This window comes from Cibotium barometz, chromosome 12, assembly GCF_041138505.1.
Source record: "Cibotium barometz isolate CiBa-2024 chromosome 12, ASM4113850v1, whole genome shotgun sequence".
Lineage (NCBI taxonomy): Eukaryota > Viridiplantae > Streptophyta > Polypodiopsida > Cyatheales > Cibotiaceae > Cibotium > Cibotium barometz.
In genome coordinates, this window is record NC_141057.1 from 47,128,961 (window position 1) to 47,146,829 (window position 17,869).

The 17,869-nt window shown below is 47.5% G+C and overlaps 1 protein-coding gene and 1 pseudogene across 1 annotated transcript in view; one reads left to right on the top strand and one right to left on the bottom strand.

The window, feature by feature from the left end:
* CPSF100 (cleavage and polyadenylation specificity factor 100) overlaps positions 1–17,869 on the bottom strand; it is a 125,583-nt gene that overhangs the window by 87,781 nt on the left and 19,933 nt on the right. Inside the window, exons 5-8 of the mRNA XM_086806586.1 lie at positions 17,730–17,845; positions 17,231–17,325; positions 16,968–17,119; positions 16,772–16,829 (exon numbers count right to left, since the gene is read on the bottom strand). Of these exons, the coding sequence (XP_086662712.1) occupies positions 16,772–16,829; positions 16,968–17,119; positions 17,231–17,325; positions 17,730–17,845 (421 nt within the window). The remainder of the gene's footprint in view (positions 1–16,771; positions 16,830–16,967; positions 17,120–17,230; positions 17,326–17,729; positions 17,846–17,869) is intronic.
* On the top strand, positions 759–1,429 carry LOC147633500 (uncharacterized; annotated as a pseudogene).

Sequence of the window (17,869 nt, forward strand, 5' to 3'; positions counted from 1 at the left end):
AGATGTTATCCATTAGGAGCTCCTGGTACCGTATTTTTCCTCATAGTTGTTTCAGTTTCAGTTAGTTGTTTAGTTGTTTTTAGCTTTCCTTACACAGACATTGTATCAGATCCACCAATTGTTGTAACCTTTTTGGTCTCATAGGTCATTTTGGCCTTTTGAAGACGTTAATATATCATTTCATTTCATTTCATTTCTCTCTCTCTCTCTCTCTCTCTCTCTCTCTCTCTCTCTCTCTCTCTCTCTCTCTCCCCCCCCCCCGTCACCTTCGCATCTCTCTCCCCATCGCCTGCGCTTTCTCTCCCCCCATCGCCTGCGCATCCCCTCCCCGTCGCTTCGTTTTGGTCGCCGCCTGTGCTGTTGCCGCCGCCATGTGAAGCCCCAGCCCAATCCACGTTATGTTCGCTGCCCTTTCCTCAGCCACCCTTGCTCAGGCCTCCAAGGCAGCAACATAAGTGTTAGGGTTCTCTCTCTCCGCCGAGGTACATCGACATGGCCAAGGGTGCAAGCAAAGAGGAGATAGTCAAAATGGAGGATAAACTGAACATCTCCATCAGAGAAAACAAGAAGACGGCGGACTCCACCATCAACAACATCATCAAGCGACTTTCCAAAGTCGATAGGAGATCGAAGCTTTACAAAAAGAGAAGGAAGCTTGGAAAAGGGAGAAGGAGAGGGAGAAAGAGAAGGAAGGAGGGAAGAAGGAGAAAGAAGCATGGAAAGAAGAGAAAGAGGGATAGAAGAAGGAACCGGACACTATGAAGGAGGAAATCGACATCCTCAAAGCGGAGGTGATCTCTCTACGGGACCGACCACCACGGCAGGAGGGGGAGATTGTGGAAGTTGACAAAGAGGCAATCAAAGAGGAACTCACCAAGGCAATCACCAAGAGCCTAGAAGGTAAGATGGAGGCAACAAGGGAGGGTTGGGTAGAAGTGGTGAAGAGAAACATCAAAAAGGAAGTGAAAGAGGATGCCCAAAAAGAAGGGCTCCAAATCATCAACACCACCATTGAGGAGGAGCGGATGCGACATGCTCGTAGACTCAATGTGAGAGTCACAGGGATTCCCGAGGTAGCCGACTCTACCCCCGAGGGGGGTGGACGGACACTATGCACACGACTTGGATACTCACATGAGGGACCCCCCCCCCCCTCCTCAAAGCTTGGCGGGCCAGGAAAGACATGACAAAGAAGAGAGCTCTCATCATACAATTTCGGGATGTGGAGGCACGCACCATCTTCATGAGAAAGAGGGTCATACTACGAGGCTTAGAGGAAGCTCCTATTTTCTTGGATGATGATCTCACGAGGATGCAGCTAGAGCATAGGAGAGCTTGCATGCCACGAGTCTTACACGCGAGGAGAGAAGGCAAGAAGGCCTTCTATTGAGATGGTCGGGTCATCATTGATGGCCGGCCCATGGATTAGCGGTTTGGGGCCTATGGGACACAGACCAGGCCACTGACAGAGATACACATGGCAGTATGGAACTGTAATGGTTCACTATGGGTGCAGCCTGGACGACTGGAGCATGTTATTGTCATGTGCACAGTGGGTATCTACCGTGTGCTATACGCAAGCAAGACTAGTTTCGAGGCTTGGGGAAGCTTGGAACTAGGCAGGCTGATTGACGAGCTGAGTTAGGGATATACTAACGGGCGGGCGCCCAAGTATGGACGGGCGGGCGCCCAAGTGTGGACGCCCGATGACCGGCCAAGAGCCTATAAAAGGGTGGCCAAGGTTAGTTATTGTATTATAGAGAGTCTCGCGAGTTTGTGAGAGCTCTATGGTCTTGGAGCCTGGATCTAGTGCAGACGTGCACCTGCTTTATGCAGCCAAGGCCGGCAGCAATCTCGAGGCCCGCGAGGGCAGCTTCGCGGCGGTATGGGACGTCGTGAGGAGGAGATTGGTCGGTACGTCATCCTAGTTAGCTCAGCTCGTGGCTCGGTGGGGACAGCCAAGATTGTGGGCTTGCCCACGACTGTCATGGTTGGGAGGTGAGTCAGGCCTGCACCCCCTTGCTTGTTTGTTGTTCGTTTGTTTGCAGGATTCGAGTTTCGAACCAAGATCGATCACGAGGGGATCCGTGGGGATTTGACAGTGGTATCAGAGCATACCTCGTGAACGAGCAAGTCGGTAGGTAGAGAAGAAGAGGTCGAAGAACGGTATGTGTTAAAAAGCTTGCTGTTTTTTCTGTGCATACTGCAGATTTCAGTTTTGTATGTGTTTTTTCTTCATCAAAGAACCCCATGTTGATGGGAGATGGTAGGTTGAATAGGGTTGATTGCTTTTGCAAAGAAGAGGTGAATTGTTGTGCATACGCATGAACTGCAGGGAGAGAGAACTGAAAAAAAGAGAGAGAAAAGCATGTTAATTTTCGTTGCTTTTTGGCGCATGAGAGAAAGAGCGAGAGAGAGAGTGTCGAGTTGCTGTGTCTGCTGGCTGAGAACTGCTGTACTGGCCAGGTGTGTTGCGTGTGTGTCGTAGGCGTGGGGGCTACTCACAGCTACAGGCGGCCAGGCCTGCTAGGCATGCGGCCAGGCTTGCGTAGCCAGCCCAAGCCAGCGCCCAGGCCACGCAAGACCGGCGCACAGGCCAGGCACGGTGAGCGCCCAGGCCACGTGGCCCTGTGGCCAGGCGTAGGCTCAACCTACGTGTGCGCACAAGCTCTGGCCGGAACGCACCAGGATACGCAGGCGGGTACATGTGTGGGTTGGCGCAAGTGTAAACCTGCCGTGAAGCACCCGGCGGCGGCAGTCGATGATGGCAGCATGGTCGACGTCAGCAGCTGGCGACGGCAGCTCCACTAGCGGGTTAATCCAAGAGGAGAAGAAAAAAAAAACAAAGGAAAGCTTACGTTTTTAGCTTTCGTTTTTTTTAGAGTTTAAAATTTTATAAGTTTTAAAAGACCCTCCTCCAAAGTTTAAAGGTGTTTATTTTTTTTTATTTTTTTTAAAGAAAAAAGAATATATATATATATATATATTCCACCCAAAAAAAAAAACACAAAAGCTAAAGCAAAAGCTAAGACTAGCTTTTGCAGATTTTTGGCTTTTGGGAAACCTTTATAAACCCCTCTCGTGGGCTTCTTGCCACACATCTCTCGAGTTCTCAAGTTCTCAAGTTCTCAAGTTTTCAAGCTCTCAAGCTCTCGAGTTCGCTTGCACTTTCATTGTGCAAATATCGAATTTTCTCTCCGCGTACCCTCTTCACGATATCGACCCAAGAATCAGAGTTGAAACCCCTCGTGGAACGCGAAGGCTTGCCGGCTACGGAAGGCACTGATGCCGATCTTTTTGACGAGTTTGTGTCAAAATCCGATTTCCAAGAGTTCAAAGTAGCTCTCGAAGCTTCTTCAACGGAACGTCAGGCACAAATCGCAGCCCAGATGCAGGCTTTGCAGAACTCCATCGCTCTATTGACCACTACCCTCTCTACTTTCTCGGGAATGGATACCTTGGCTTCAGCTTTAGGCCCCAATATTACTCCGGAACCGTTTGGGGGCGAGCAAAAGCAGAGAACCAAGGAGATCGTGGACACTTGGCTACACAAGTGGCAAGTTCACTTTCAGTTTCATCCATATGATGATGGAAAGAAGATACAGTTAGCAGCAGGTTTCCTGTCCGGCAAAGCTTTGCTTTGGTGGAAGGAACTGAACCCAAAGCCAACAACTTGGGCACAATTTGAAGACATTTTCAAGAAAGAATTCCTCAAGAAAGAGGATGGCTACGATGTTGTTGCCCGGTTTTCAGCTTTGACCATGACCTCGCAGCACCTCACTAATGAGGTCTACCTCCAGAAGTTTCGTGACTTGCAGATGAAAGCTACAAAGATGGATCCCACTACTCTTTTGGGGTTTTTCGTAGCTGGTTTACCAGACTCGTACCGATTACAGGTTAAAAATAACAAATGCAAAACATTGGACGAGGCCATTCATTCAACTCGTATCTATGATGATACGATGGTCTCTTCCAAGTCAAAACCCGTTACCGAGCAGGGGAACAAGCATAAAAGAAAGTTCTCCGCACCTATGGCTAACACGAATGAAGGCAAGTCTTCGGACCAACCTTCAAAGAATTCCAGTTCGACACCAGCGAAGAAGAAACGACTCCTTAGGGCTTTAAAGCTCAAGAAGGAAGGACGTTGTTTTATCTGCGAAGAAAAAGGACACATGCGTAATGAGTGCCCAAAGAAAAAGGGTACCAAGTCAAACGCAGGACCCAAGCAAAAGGCAGCTAACCAGTTGTCTTTGACAGGTACGTCCATTACTGTACTTTCTCGCCCTAGTACTTGTTCTGATTGTCTGTTCAATTCTAAGGTATTTGGCATGCATGATCTTCTCCGAGTTCATGGAGAAGTGAATGGCCATAAAATTCACATTCTTTTAGATCCTGGCAGTTCGCATAACTTTGTTAACTACAAACTTGTGCAGAAATTGAGTCTTGACACGACACTCAACGACCATACCTATGAGGTACGTCTACCTGCGGGCAGACAAGTTTGGGATCGCAAGGTAGAGATGTTTCCAATCCAGATTCAAGACTACAAAGATACTCTGGAATGCTATGTTATGCATCTGGAAAATGTAGACTTGTTATTAGGGATTGAGTGGTTTAAGACTCTTGACGTCCAGATAGATTGGTCTAGTCATATTTTTTCTTTTCAGCATAGGGACACCAAGTATAGTATTTTAGGTGATTGTATTCATCCCTCTCAGGGACCTCTTGTAAATACAATTGATTTTGGAAATATAATGAATTCTTCTTTGCACACCGCTTTCCATTGTGTATTGATTCCACTTTCTTCTTTTCTCATCCCTTCCATGGATGTGAATGAATTAAGTGTGTTTGAAAGCAAAGAATTACAGAAGATACTTGATTCGTTTCAAGATGTATTTCCTAAGGAACTGCCATCGGGTTTACCACCTGAACGGGCAGTAGATCATCGTATTGACTTGATCCCTGGTGCTCATCCTGTGAGTATTCCACCTTATAGGATGAGCCAAGCTGAGAAAGATGAGTTGGCTAAACAACTCAAAGATTATTTGAGGATGGGCCAGATCCGTCCACGTAAATCAGCTTGGGGTGCACCTGTGTTGCTTAGGAGAAAGAAGGACAATACTTGGAGAATGTGTATAGATTACAAAAGATTGAACAAGTTGACAATTAAGAACCGTTATCCTCTCCCTAGATCAGATGACCTAATTGACCGGTTAGCAGGAGCGAAATATTTCACGAAGATAGATTTGCGTACTGGCTACCACCAGATACGTATTCATGAAAGGCATGTCGAAAGAACCGCCTTTCGGACTAGGTATGGCCATTACGAGTTTCTCGTACTATCTTTTGGGTTAACCAATGCTCCAGCCACTTTCCAGCAAATGATGAACGATCTTTTTCGTGAACATTTGGGGAAATTTGTGGTGGTGTTCCTGGATGATATTTTGATATATAGCCGTACTCTTGAGGATCATGTCAGACACCTCACGATTGTCTTATCTATTTTAAGACAGAATCTACTATATGCTAAATTCACTAAATGTGAGTTCTTTATGACCGACATCATTTACTTGGGACACAAGATCACTAGAGATGGATTGAGCATTGACTATGACCGAGTTCAGAAGGTTTTGGACTGGCCTATACCGCGAACAGTGAAACAACTTCGTTCTTTTCTCGGTTTTGTAGTTTTTCTTAGGAAATCTGTACGGGAGTACTCTCAGCTCACACTACCGATGACCGACTTATTGAAAGGTCGTGGACGTAAGTCCAATCAGCCTATCACTTGGAATAACGATTTGGATATGGCCTTCAGACTTTTGAAAGATAAAGTCAAGGAAGCACCTATCTTAGCATTGCCTGATCCTAGTCGGCCTTATGTTCTTGAAACTGATGCCAGTGACTATGCTATCGGGACTGCTTTATTTCAAGATGGTAGACCGGTTGCTTTTGAAAGTAAAAAGCTAGACGACACTCAATCTCGTTGGCCAACCCTTGAGAAGGAGCTTTATGCTGTGATTCATGCTCTCAAGATTTGGAGACATTATTTATATGGCTCCAAGTTTGTGGTATTGACTGATCATCAGTCAATCAAGTATGTGTGTGATGCGGATGATTTGAGAGGCAGGAAAGCTCGTTGGGCAGAGTTAATGCAAGATTTTGATTTTGAGATTCGTTATCGGAAAGGGTCCATGAATAATATTGCAGATGCGCTTAGTCGGATTAGAGAGGTGAATACTTTGTCGTTCACCGAGATTTCTACTGACATATTTCAGTCATTGAGAGGACTTTGCAGGACTGATAGTTATTTTGGTCCATTTTGGCAGAAGATCCAGGACGGGAGCTCATTGATTGACCAAAACTCGGTGACTATGCAGTCTACCATTCAGGCTGCAGGAGGTCAGTGGATGATTCGGAATGGTTTACTATTCCGTAATGACAAAATTTGTGTACCACAGATCCCGGACATTAGGTCCAAGATTCTGAGGGAGTGTCACGACGCCCCTTCTGCTGGACACCCTGGGGTACATAGGACGCTATCATTAGTGAAACACACTTTTTATTGGCCGAAGATGAAAGGGTATGTAGAAGATTATGTTCTCAAGTGTCAGATTTGTCAGGCAAATAAAGCTGAACGCTTTAGACAGGCTGGGCTGTTGCATCCTTTGCAAATCCCAGGTAATAAATGGGAAAGTATTTCCATGGATTTTATTACCGGATTGCCAAGAACACATCAAGGCCACGATTCTATTTGGGTTGTGGTAGATCGCTTGACAAAAATGGCTAGATTTTTACCGACCCGGAAGACTATTACAGCTACGCAATTAGCTCGGCAGTTTATCGAGCAATTGTTTAGACTGTACGGGTTACCGCAGGACATAGTCAGTGATAGGGACTCTAAGTTTACGAGTGATTTTTGGAAACTTGTTTTTGAGAAGTTGGAAACAACTTTGAATTTGAGTTCCTCGGATCATCCTCAATCTAAAAGAGTGAATCAGATTTTGGAGGATATGCTTCGAGCATATGTATCCAAAAGACAAAGTTCATGGGAGGATTATCTTCCTATGTTAGAATTTGCATACAACAGTACTAAGCATACGAGTACAGGGTTTAGTCCTTTCATGCTTATGTATGGTTTTCAACCTAGATCACCTGTTACAGTAGGATTCTCAGGACTTCAGCATGATGTAGCACGTAATTTTTTGCAAGATATGCAGGAAATGTTACAAGTTACGAAGGAATCTATTAGAAGTGCTCAAGACCGAGACAGGTTTTATTCTAATAGACATCGTTCACCTAGAGAGTTCTCTGAAGGAACGATGGTGTATTTGCGAGTTCCGAAAGATTCCGAGACTTTACGGACAGGTAGATCTCCGAAATTATCCCCTAGATACTGTGGACCATTTCGTGTTACACGACGGATTGGTTCAGTTGCATATGAATTGGATTTGCCTTCTCATGTGAAAGTTCGTCCTGTATTTCATGTCAGTAGACTTAAGGAAGTACTGGGTGGAGCAGATCAGTTAGTTACTCCTCAAGAAATTATAGATGTCCAGGACATGACATTTGTTCCGCACGAACCTGAAAAGATTCTTGGCTTTCGTGAACGAAGATTGCGTCATACGCTTATCACGGAATACAAGATCAAGTGGAAGGATCGTGTTGAGGAGGACGCTACATGGGAGACATTGACTTCTCTTCAGAGAGATTACCTTGGCTTTTTAGTGAGCTCAGGAGTGAGCTCTTAGAGGAAGGGGAGTATGTCATGTGCACAGTGGGTATCTACCGTGTGCTATACGCAGGCAAGACTAGTTTCGAGGCTTGGGGAAGCTTGGAACTAGGCAGGCTGATTGACGAGCTGAGTTAGGGATATACTAACGGGCGGGCGCCCAAGTATGGACGGGCGGGCGCCCAAGTGTGGACGCCCGATGACCGGCCAAGAGCCTATAAAAGGGTGGCCAAGGTTAGTTATTGTATTATAGAGAGTCTCGCGAGTTTGTGAGAGCTCTATGGTCTTGGAGCCTGGATCTAGTGCAGACGTGCACCTGCTTTATGCAGCCAAGGCCGGCAGCAATCTCGAGGCCCGCGAGGGCAGCTTTGCGGCGGTATGGGACGTCGTGAGGAGGAGATTGGTCGGTACGTCATCCTAGTTAGCTCAGCTCGTGGCTCGGTGGGGATAGCCAAGATTGTGGGCTTGCCCACGGCTGTCATGGTTGGGAGGTGAGTCAAGCCTGCACCCCCTTGCTTGTTTGTTGTTCGTTTGTTTGCAGGATTCGAGTTTCGAACCAAGATCGATCACGAGGGGATCCGTGGGGATTTGACAGTTATGGTGAGGAGAGACATCATACTTCTGACAGAGACACATCAGAGCCCAGAGAGAGGGCTACCTCGAGTAGAGGGATTCCAATGGGAGTTACCATAGAGGAGGACCACACGCCAATGTACCTCGAGAGGGTCGGGGGGAGTAGCAGTTCTATTCAGACGGGAGCTACAAGGGAGACTGAGAGTGGTAGCACAGGATCCAGAGGCCAGATACATGTGGATCAACTTACAGCTCACAGGACAGGGTTATATACATAGCCCTATGTTACTTTCCTCCATCAGGATCCTCCTATGTCATTACAGAGGACATGCCACAGGAGTAGGAGACAGGAGCCTCGCCATACACTTCTCTCAGAGGAGATTATGCATTTTTCTACACTAGGGGAAGTATTTCTTACGGGCGACTTCAATGCCCACACACAAAGCAGACAATGTGAGGTGTATGACTATGATGACATGGAGATCCTCCACCCTGTGGATCCAGAGGAGATAGGGGCTAGTCGGGCATCAGAGGCCACTGGACCAGACAGAGGACATTATGGGGACCACTTACTAGAGTTGGGAGCCAGGCATCGTCTCGTTATTTATAACGGGATGCTACAGTGGTGGCCGGGATCAGGAGGGCTGACATGCTTCCCACATGGGGGTCATACAAGGACCGGAGGCACGGTGGTAGACTACATTATGGGGTCTTTGGAGGCATCACAGCTTGTCACCTCATTCTCCATTCCACCTCGTCCTATTGGGGCAGATCATACATACTTGGCATTTTCACTAGCCGGATCACCAGTATCACCAGCCCCCCACATACCGATGCCACACACTACCATCTACTTCACACATGACATGGCAAACATATACACTGGCAGAGTAGAGGATGGGCTCCTACTCATGGATCCCCTGGCACCTATGGATACCATTACAGCCCAGCTGGCATCACTCCTACACACGGCTGCATTACAGAGCTTCCCACATCGTGTCCACCAGGAGAGCCTGCGAGATCTAGGACTATGCCCCAGAAAAGATGGTATGATGACAAGTGCAGAGCCCTATACTCACGGCTCCGCATACAGAGAGCCTTGGGAGCCATCACAGAGCAGGAGTCGAGGAGAGAGATGACGAGACTTACTCGCCGCAAAAGGCGGGCCTTCGCAGAGATACAGGAGCTAGAGATCTTCCATTTCTTCATGAGTAGAGATAGCCCTATCTCATGGCGGCACTTCTTCAGAGAGCCCCGGACACCGACACCCATTGCAGACCCATAGACATGGCACACATATGCAGAGGGCCTATACCACGCCCCACAGCAACCACCTATACCTCAGCCCACAGGAGCCTCGACCTACCATAGCTAGCTTCTTTACCCACTCGATGGTAAAGGAAGCTATCCGCCGCCTACAGCATGGAAGGGCCACCGACCATATGGGCCTACACGGTGAGCATCTCATATATGCACTGGCTCCTTTTCTTGCACACCTCTTTAACACGGCACTAGTAGAGGGTTTGCCTGCGGACTGGACGATGCACACCATTGTGCCGATCCACAAAACAGGGGATATGCTCGATCCCAGCAACTACAAGACGGTTATGGTTGGCCACGTGTTGGCCAAACTCTATGGTGCAGTGTTGGAGCAAGAGCTTAGCTTATATGCTGAGCGAGCAGGTTTACGCTCATCAGGGCAGGCAGGCTTCAGGAGAGCTTTCTCTACCACTCACCATGTATTCACTTGAGATGTATGATTGATGAGGCCAGAGTGAGGAAGAGAAAGCTCTATTGCTGCTTTGTGGATTTCCGCAAGGCATTTAACACAGTACCACGAGAGATGCTCTTTCAGCGCTTGCAATCTCTTGGCATACCAGCAGATATGACATGGGGCATCTATGCATTATATGAGCACGTTTTTGGGCGAGTCAGATGCCCAAGAGGTATGTCCGAGACTATTGCTAGCACCATTGGTGTGAAGCAAGGATGCCCACTTTCCCCCATGCTATTTGGGTTATACATTGATGAGGTGGCTGACTTCATTACACGGGGAGCCGGAGATGGAGTTGATCTAGCAGGTACCTCAATACATATTATGCTTTATGCTGATGATATTGTATTAGTGTCTGAGTCTCCAAGAGGTCTACAGCAGCATCTACATGCACTCGATGATTTCTGCACACAGAGGGGTCTTACTGTGAACCTTGGGAAAACCAAGGTTATGGTCTTTCATACATCGAGACAGGGCAGGAGTCAACTGACATTCACTCTCGCAGGACGCCACGTGGAGGTGGTGACATCATACGTGAACCTAGGGGTTACCTTCTCTGCAATAGCCATGCGCTTCACCATGGGTTTAGCAACCAGAGCTAGATTGACACGGGGATATAGAGCATTGGCTATGCTAGAGAGACAGTGCCACCAGGCGCATTTTCAGGAGCCCGGGACGAAGGGGTGGCTATTTGACACATTAGTCACACCGGCACTGATGTATGGAGCAGCGGTATGGGCACCAGGCCTTGCTACCCATTGGTGGACACAGATAGAGAGACCACAGGTCCTCATGATGGCACGCATGATACGCAGCAAACCGTCAGTACCTCGTGACATTATCCGAGCAGAATTTGTTGCGCCTCCTATGATGGTAGAGGCCATATTCCAGACTATATGCCTCCTAGACAAATTCAGAGAGATGCCACAGGACAGATTGTCATACAGAGCTTTTGAGGCATCTAGACAACTGGCTGAGGCAAGAGACAGAGGATCATGGTATGCACAGGTCACACATTGGTTCTCACAGCATGGCCTAGACATGGATCATCTACCACCATTCCAGAATGACAGGGATGCACCACATATACGTCTCTCTCATAGTGAGAGAGGAACAGAGTATTGAGACAGGACCTATGGCAGCTCTATACACGAGAGACATGGATATCACCTACACAACCTCTTCCACCGAAGATGTACTACTACAGAGATCACTTCATGAGTATCACTGATGATGGATTTATAGAGAGGCCTAGATACATGGAGGGCTTTTTACCACACGGCTCCCGAGTAGCTATTGGTCAGCTTAGAGTCTCATCACATCGATTGGAGATCGAGACTGGCAGAGCAGCACTGTTAGAAGTCATCTCCTGTCTATTTTTATACACCAGGGCCTTTGTTGTGCGTGTGCCCGCCTTATGAGGTGTTTTCTCATTTTTCCCCACTCTCCGTATTTTTCCCCTATTTTTTCCCATTTTTCTGTGGCTTGGGAGGCAGCCCTGAGATGGCAGGAAGACCCAGTAGTTGGCCGACTGATGGCACTGGTCCACGACTCCATTTATCCGATGGCCGACTCCTCACAGCTGGCCGACTGGCTGCATATGCTGGTCGTGGAGATTCAGGACCAGTCGGCTGCCTTTAGCACTCGCCGACTGGGTATATGGGGCCATATAAAATGGCCCCCAGCCCCCCATTCCATTTTGTACTATTTCCGGGATCTTCTTGTGTATATAGAGCAGAGTTACACGCCTCTATCTCTCACACTCTTGTGCTGTGATTTTCTGCACTGCGTTTTGCTCGTGTTCCCAGATCTGGTCATCATCTCCGCTGCGTATTCTGACATGGTATCAGAGCCTAGGCTCTAGATAGTTCTTGGGATTTGTGTGAGCAAGAGGGGGACTGCTATGTTGCTGATTGGTGGACCGTACGGGACTGTTCGGGAAGAGGAGAAGCAAGAGGATGGCGGGCTGATTTGCTGGACAGCCACTTGCAGGTATTAGTTCTTCTTTGTTCCCACCCGCCCACCCTTTTCAGAGTACATCCCCGCAATGGCAGATCTGTTTGAGATGGCCGAGAGGCATGTGAAGATCCCGACACTCCCCACGTTCCCGGTGGACCGTCAGTTGGAGGGGAGCAACTACGGCATATGGAAGGTTATGATGGAATCTGTTCTGGAGTCTTACGACCTCGCTGATTTCGTCGTTGTTGGTGTTCCACGGCCGGAAGTAGAGGAAGGGGAGTTACCGTCAATCCGAAAGGACCGGGAGGCTCAGACACAGATGTGGGATCGTGTCAACGCCAGGGTCCGTTTGTTTATCTTTCTCAACTGCACACCGCAGGTAATCAATCATGTAACGCATATGACGCTGGCCAGAGGTATATGGCAGCATTTGGCTTCTCTTTACAAAACAGGGTATCGCCCATGAAGAGGATTTCCTTGGAAGTACAGATGCGGGTTATGAGCCCTGCAAAGTCGTCGACGATGCGGGAGCATATTAACAAGCTGCAAGCTCTTCAGCAGGAAGTTCTTCAGGTTGGGAAGGAGATATCGTCAGAGGACATGGCCATAACGTTGCTGTCACACTTGCCCTCTCAGTACTCAGCATTTTACTTATCTTTGATTACCAGTGGCAGGCTCAGCACCATCACGTGGGAGGAGCTTGTGCCCATGGTCTTGGACCAGGAGGAACAATTCACGAACCCTCCTCAGGGTGGAGGTTCGGAGGCCTTAACTCGCCAACGGTCGAAAGGCCGTAACACGGGCAAAGGGAAGGCTTCGTCGGAGAAGTCTTCTGAGAAGAAGTCCGTTTTACTGACCGCGAGAAACTAAAGGCAGAGAGGACCTGTAATGATTGTGGCGAGAAAGGCCACTATTGGAGGCAGTGTCCCAAGCGGAAGACCGAGAAGGGTGAAGATTCCTCAGCAGCAATCATGAAGACTCCGGCTTTTGTGCACCTAGAGGTGGTGGACATCGATGTTTCATTTTCTTCAGGCTGGGAGGAGACTGGAGTGGATTCTAGATAGTGGTGCTTCCAAGCACATGACTCCTTCCCGTTCCGGTTTACAGGATCTCTGCAGGCTTTCTGGTCACATTCTTACTGGGGATACATCCACTATCCCAGTTCACAGTGAGGGCAGGATGGAGATAGTTCCCAATGGCAGAGGGGGGAAGCATTCCTCCCAGGTGTTGTATGTTCCGTCACTTGGTTTTCATCTGTTGTCAGTGCATCAGGTTTGCAAGACTGGCGTACGGGTGGAGTTTGATGAGCATTTTGTTGCTCTCCGGGGAACAAAGCAGCAGGCCAGGTGGTTTGGGAAGGCGGAGTGGAGAATGGAGTTTACAAGCTTTCAGCACTCTCTCTCCCGGGTCCTCAGGTTTGTGATGAGTGGCAGTTTGGTAATGGCCACTTAAGTGTGGATACGCTGCAGGTGCAGGCTTTCCGGGACCAGATGGTGGATAGCTTGCCAGTAGATGGCAGCAATTGGCAGGAACTCTCCAGTACTGATGTTGGTAGTTCTTGTGTTCGTCAGTCAAAGGAAACTGAACAGGTAACTTATGCTCTGATGTCTCGTAGTGTTCGGGACAAAGACCCTCCTGTAGATGAGGATGTTCTTTCCACGGGGACCTTTCGGAAAGCCAGGCAGGTGGCAGTTGATTACTTGCAAAAGGAGGTGCATACTCCAGGCTTTGTGGTTCCGGATTCAGAGGGGGTGGTTGATAGGTTTCAGAAGGCCTTGCGTGGTCTTCAGCAGGTTTCCAGGACTTGCTTTTGCACCGTAACAAGTGTTGATCCTTGTGAGCAGTGTGATGCCTCTTTGACTCAAAAGCAGAATGGTTCATTGATCTGGTTGATGGACACCAGTTTGGACGAGAGCTTTCTGATGAGGCAGTTGAGATCATGGTTGCGGATGACTCTTTGGGAGGCAGGATTGCGTTTCCTGTGGTTTCTGCGGCATGCGAAGGATCATGGACTCTTGTACGCAGAAGGGGGGTTGATTGATGGAGTCTGACTCCATGGTTGGAGTGACTCAGTTTGGGGAGGAGATCCGGACACGAGGAGATCTACTTCAGGCCCAGGAGCAGCTTTACGAAGCAGTAAGAGGCAGTCATCTTTTGCCTTGTCAAGGACAGAGACAGAGTACCAGGCTGCTTGTGATGCTGCTTGTGAGGTGGTGAGGATGCAGAGGTTGCATTGCAGGATTGGGCTTCCACTGGAGGAACCCATGGTCATCCAGAGGCACTTTGTTCGTGAACAGATCGTTGCCGATGACATCTTGCTAGAGTTCTGTTCGACGGAGCACAGTACGGTGGACCTTTTCACGAAGTCGCTATCTCAGGATTTGCTCAGGCGGCACCCCAGCTCCTTGTGGTTGGTTTCACAGCCAGGAGCTGAGAGGGGGTGTTGGAAGTCATCTCCTGTCTATTTTTATACACCAGGGCCTTTGTTGTGGGTGTGCCCGCCCTTATGAGGTGTTTTCTCATTTTTCCCCACTCTCCGTATTTTTCCCCTATTTTTTTCCATTTTTCTGTGGCTTGGGAGGCAGCCCTAAGATAGCAGGAGGACCCAGTAGTTGGCCGACTGATGGCACTGGTCCACGACTCCATTTATCTGATGGCCGACTCCTCACAGCTGGCCGACTGGCTACATATGCTGGTCGTGGAGATTCACGACCAGTCGGCTGCCTTTAGCACTGGCCGACTGGGTATATGGGGCCATATAAAATGGCCCCCAGCCCCCCATTCCATTTTGTACTATTTCCGGGCCATCATTGTCTGCCGTGCGTCCGCACCTCCGTACCTGCTGCCCACCAACACACCATTGCTACCTAACCCGCCACCTCCACCCCAATAATGTAGAATCTCCACTACCCCAGACTAATGGTTAAACCCTCAACCAAAAGCCACTCCCGCCCTTACCCCATCGCGCATCGGGCCGGCTCCCATTCCGCTCGGACAAGCTCGAGGGTCTTGTTGATTCTCTCCTTTTCTTTATCAAGTGCCTTCATGCGCATGTCATTGTAAGTGATACATGCCAAGGGCCATGGCATGGTCCTATTTCGGCAATGGCCCTCACCATTGAGGAGTTTTAAGGACACGAAATGCAAGATTGCACTTGATGACCCTACGTGCAATCTCCACATTTGCCTCTTATTGCTTTGCTCGGACCCGAGAGAGAGAGGTCACATTCGCTCCAACGGTGTCTCCAAGAGTGGCTTGCCTCTTGTGTGGAACCTCAAACTCACTTGGTCTCTTTAATGAGGGGTTGGAGTTGGTCAAGGGGGAGAAGGATGAGGAGGATGTATCCTTTGCCGACAAGATGACTTCGTCTTGAGCGGCGGCAACAATGGGGGAGACTCTTCCACTATCACTTGCTTTGCCAAGCAAGAAGTACTTCTTCACAATGCCATCGGCAATGTCTTGAGGGATCATCTTGCAAGGTGCAATTTGCCCCCTATCTTGGAGAGAGGTGCAAGAAGCCTAGTGGCACTACTAGTGTAGACCTTGCCACAATACTTGCAAGTCCACTTCCATGCCCCTGACTTCCTTCGTTCTTCTCATGGGTAATGGCATGCAATGTAAAGGCTTCATGCTTTTCTCTCATGGTGAAAGAGGAGAGAGGGGTCCTAGGAGAAGGAAAACCAGAGGGAGGGACAGGCTTTAGGAAGAGGGAGAGAGAGGGAGAGACTTGAAGAAGAGGGAGATGCTTGAGAGAGCCTAGAGGGGAGAGAGGCTTGAAGGAGAGCTCAACAGAGAGGATCGAGTCGATTGACACTTGAGCAATGAGCACTTGTCAGGGGAGGGTTGAGCACGTGAGTCTTGAAGTTGTGAGGATGGGATTGGGGGATGGGCTATTATATAGGATGCAAGTAAAGGCTAAAGCCTAAAACAGTCTCCAAAACACCCAAGAAACGGTCAACAAAAACAAAAGAAAAGGTCAAAAAAACCCCAAAAAAAAACAGTCGATTGCATACGACCACACCACCACCGTACCGTCCATATCAAATCATACCATCTGTATCAAACCAGACCGCCTGGACAGTGCACGAACCTGGTGCCACTATGATATATGTATATATACATATATATATATATATATATATATATATATATATATATATATATATATATGTACATACATACATACATACATACATACATACATGTATGTATGCATGCATGCATGCATGCATATATACACACATACATATATATATGTATATGTAAATATATATGTATATACATTTATTTATTTTTTTATTTATTTATTTTATTTATATTTATATTTATATTTATATATGTATATGTGTGTGTGTATGTGTATGTATCTATATGTATGTGTATATGTGTAACAGTGTATGTGTATATACATCAGCACCAGGAGCCACACATCTGATTAGCAGTTCCTCTCACATGCGGCCCGTGTAGCCTGTGTAGGAAGTATGAACATGCAGATAGGAGTAGGGCTTTGATCTCCTGTCCCAAGGTCAGCAACAGGGAAATGGTTTTACATGCGTAGGGCAGAGAGAGAGAGAGAGAGAGAGAGAGAGAGAGAGAGAGACGGTACAACTGATCAGGTCCTAACAACCCACTTAAGGGCCCCCAGCTTGTGGTGTATTTGCTCGTATTACTGGATTATGTGGCGTGAGAATATGAGCAATCTCAGACAACATTTTCTTTTCACAAGAAAAAATTACCTTTGGACCAGGAGCCAATGCAGCAAACTTTTTTCGAGTAGGGCATAATTGGAAAGATCTATGAATCGAAACATCAGAACAATTGTCAGATGCTATCACTTCATGATCTCACTACAAAGGCTCCAAAAACCTTAAATCCTAAAAATCATTTAAATATGGGCACTGTGCCACTATCAATGCATCACTTAAGGCTTACTTCAACTGGAAAGCATTTTCTCGGTTATGTTCAAATGATTTGGCTATCGCATCACTCATCCACTCCAATAAGCTTTTTGCAAACTCTACTGTACTGATAGAAGCATATGTCAGGAACACAAGTGGGTAACTGAATCCCTGCACCGACCAGTACTGCATATGCCAAGGCCAAACATAGTACCACAGTTAAAAGTCTCTACAAAGCTTGACAACAATAGCATGATAATTTTACTCCATTGCATCAATATGACTAAACACATGTACCTGCTCTAAATGCAAGATAAGCTCAAGAGCTCGCCCTGCTGTATCAACCGGAAGGAGGACATTCCCATCTGCTCTCAGAACTTTCATAATAGCATCTTAAAACAAACAAACAAAAAACAAGAACTCTTAGCTGCTCAAAGCCCTTCTTGAGAAACAACTTAAACAGTAGAAGCATTATGAAAGAGACAAGTCACAGTCTTTGTGTGGTTTAAAGCAGTTGGTGGGGCCTTGCCCAAGTGGCTATCCGTGCATGAGTTCAAACTCTGACACATAACATAACATGTAACCCATTACCCAAAAAATAACATAGAATAAAGTAGATCTATTGAATGCAACCCATGGACCCATGGGAGCGACTGAAGAGTCACCTCCATTGTACTTGCAGATGCAGTTAAGTTGAAACTTTGATCTTGTGAAAAAGCTTGTCATTCAGGGCATAGGAACATTTTAATTGAGAGCAAAAACATGAATCACTCGCTACAACATGCATAGGCATTACCTACAAACTCTTGATCTCGTTGACGGCGCACAGGCTGGTTGTTGAGAGCATTATAAGCATCCGTTATGAGTACTGCAGGCCTTACAAATGACTCCAAGACTGTACCGTTCAAATGTCTGCAAAGCATCTGCGCATCAGCT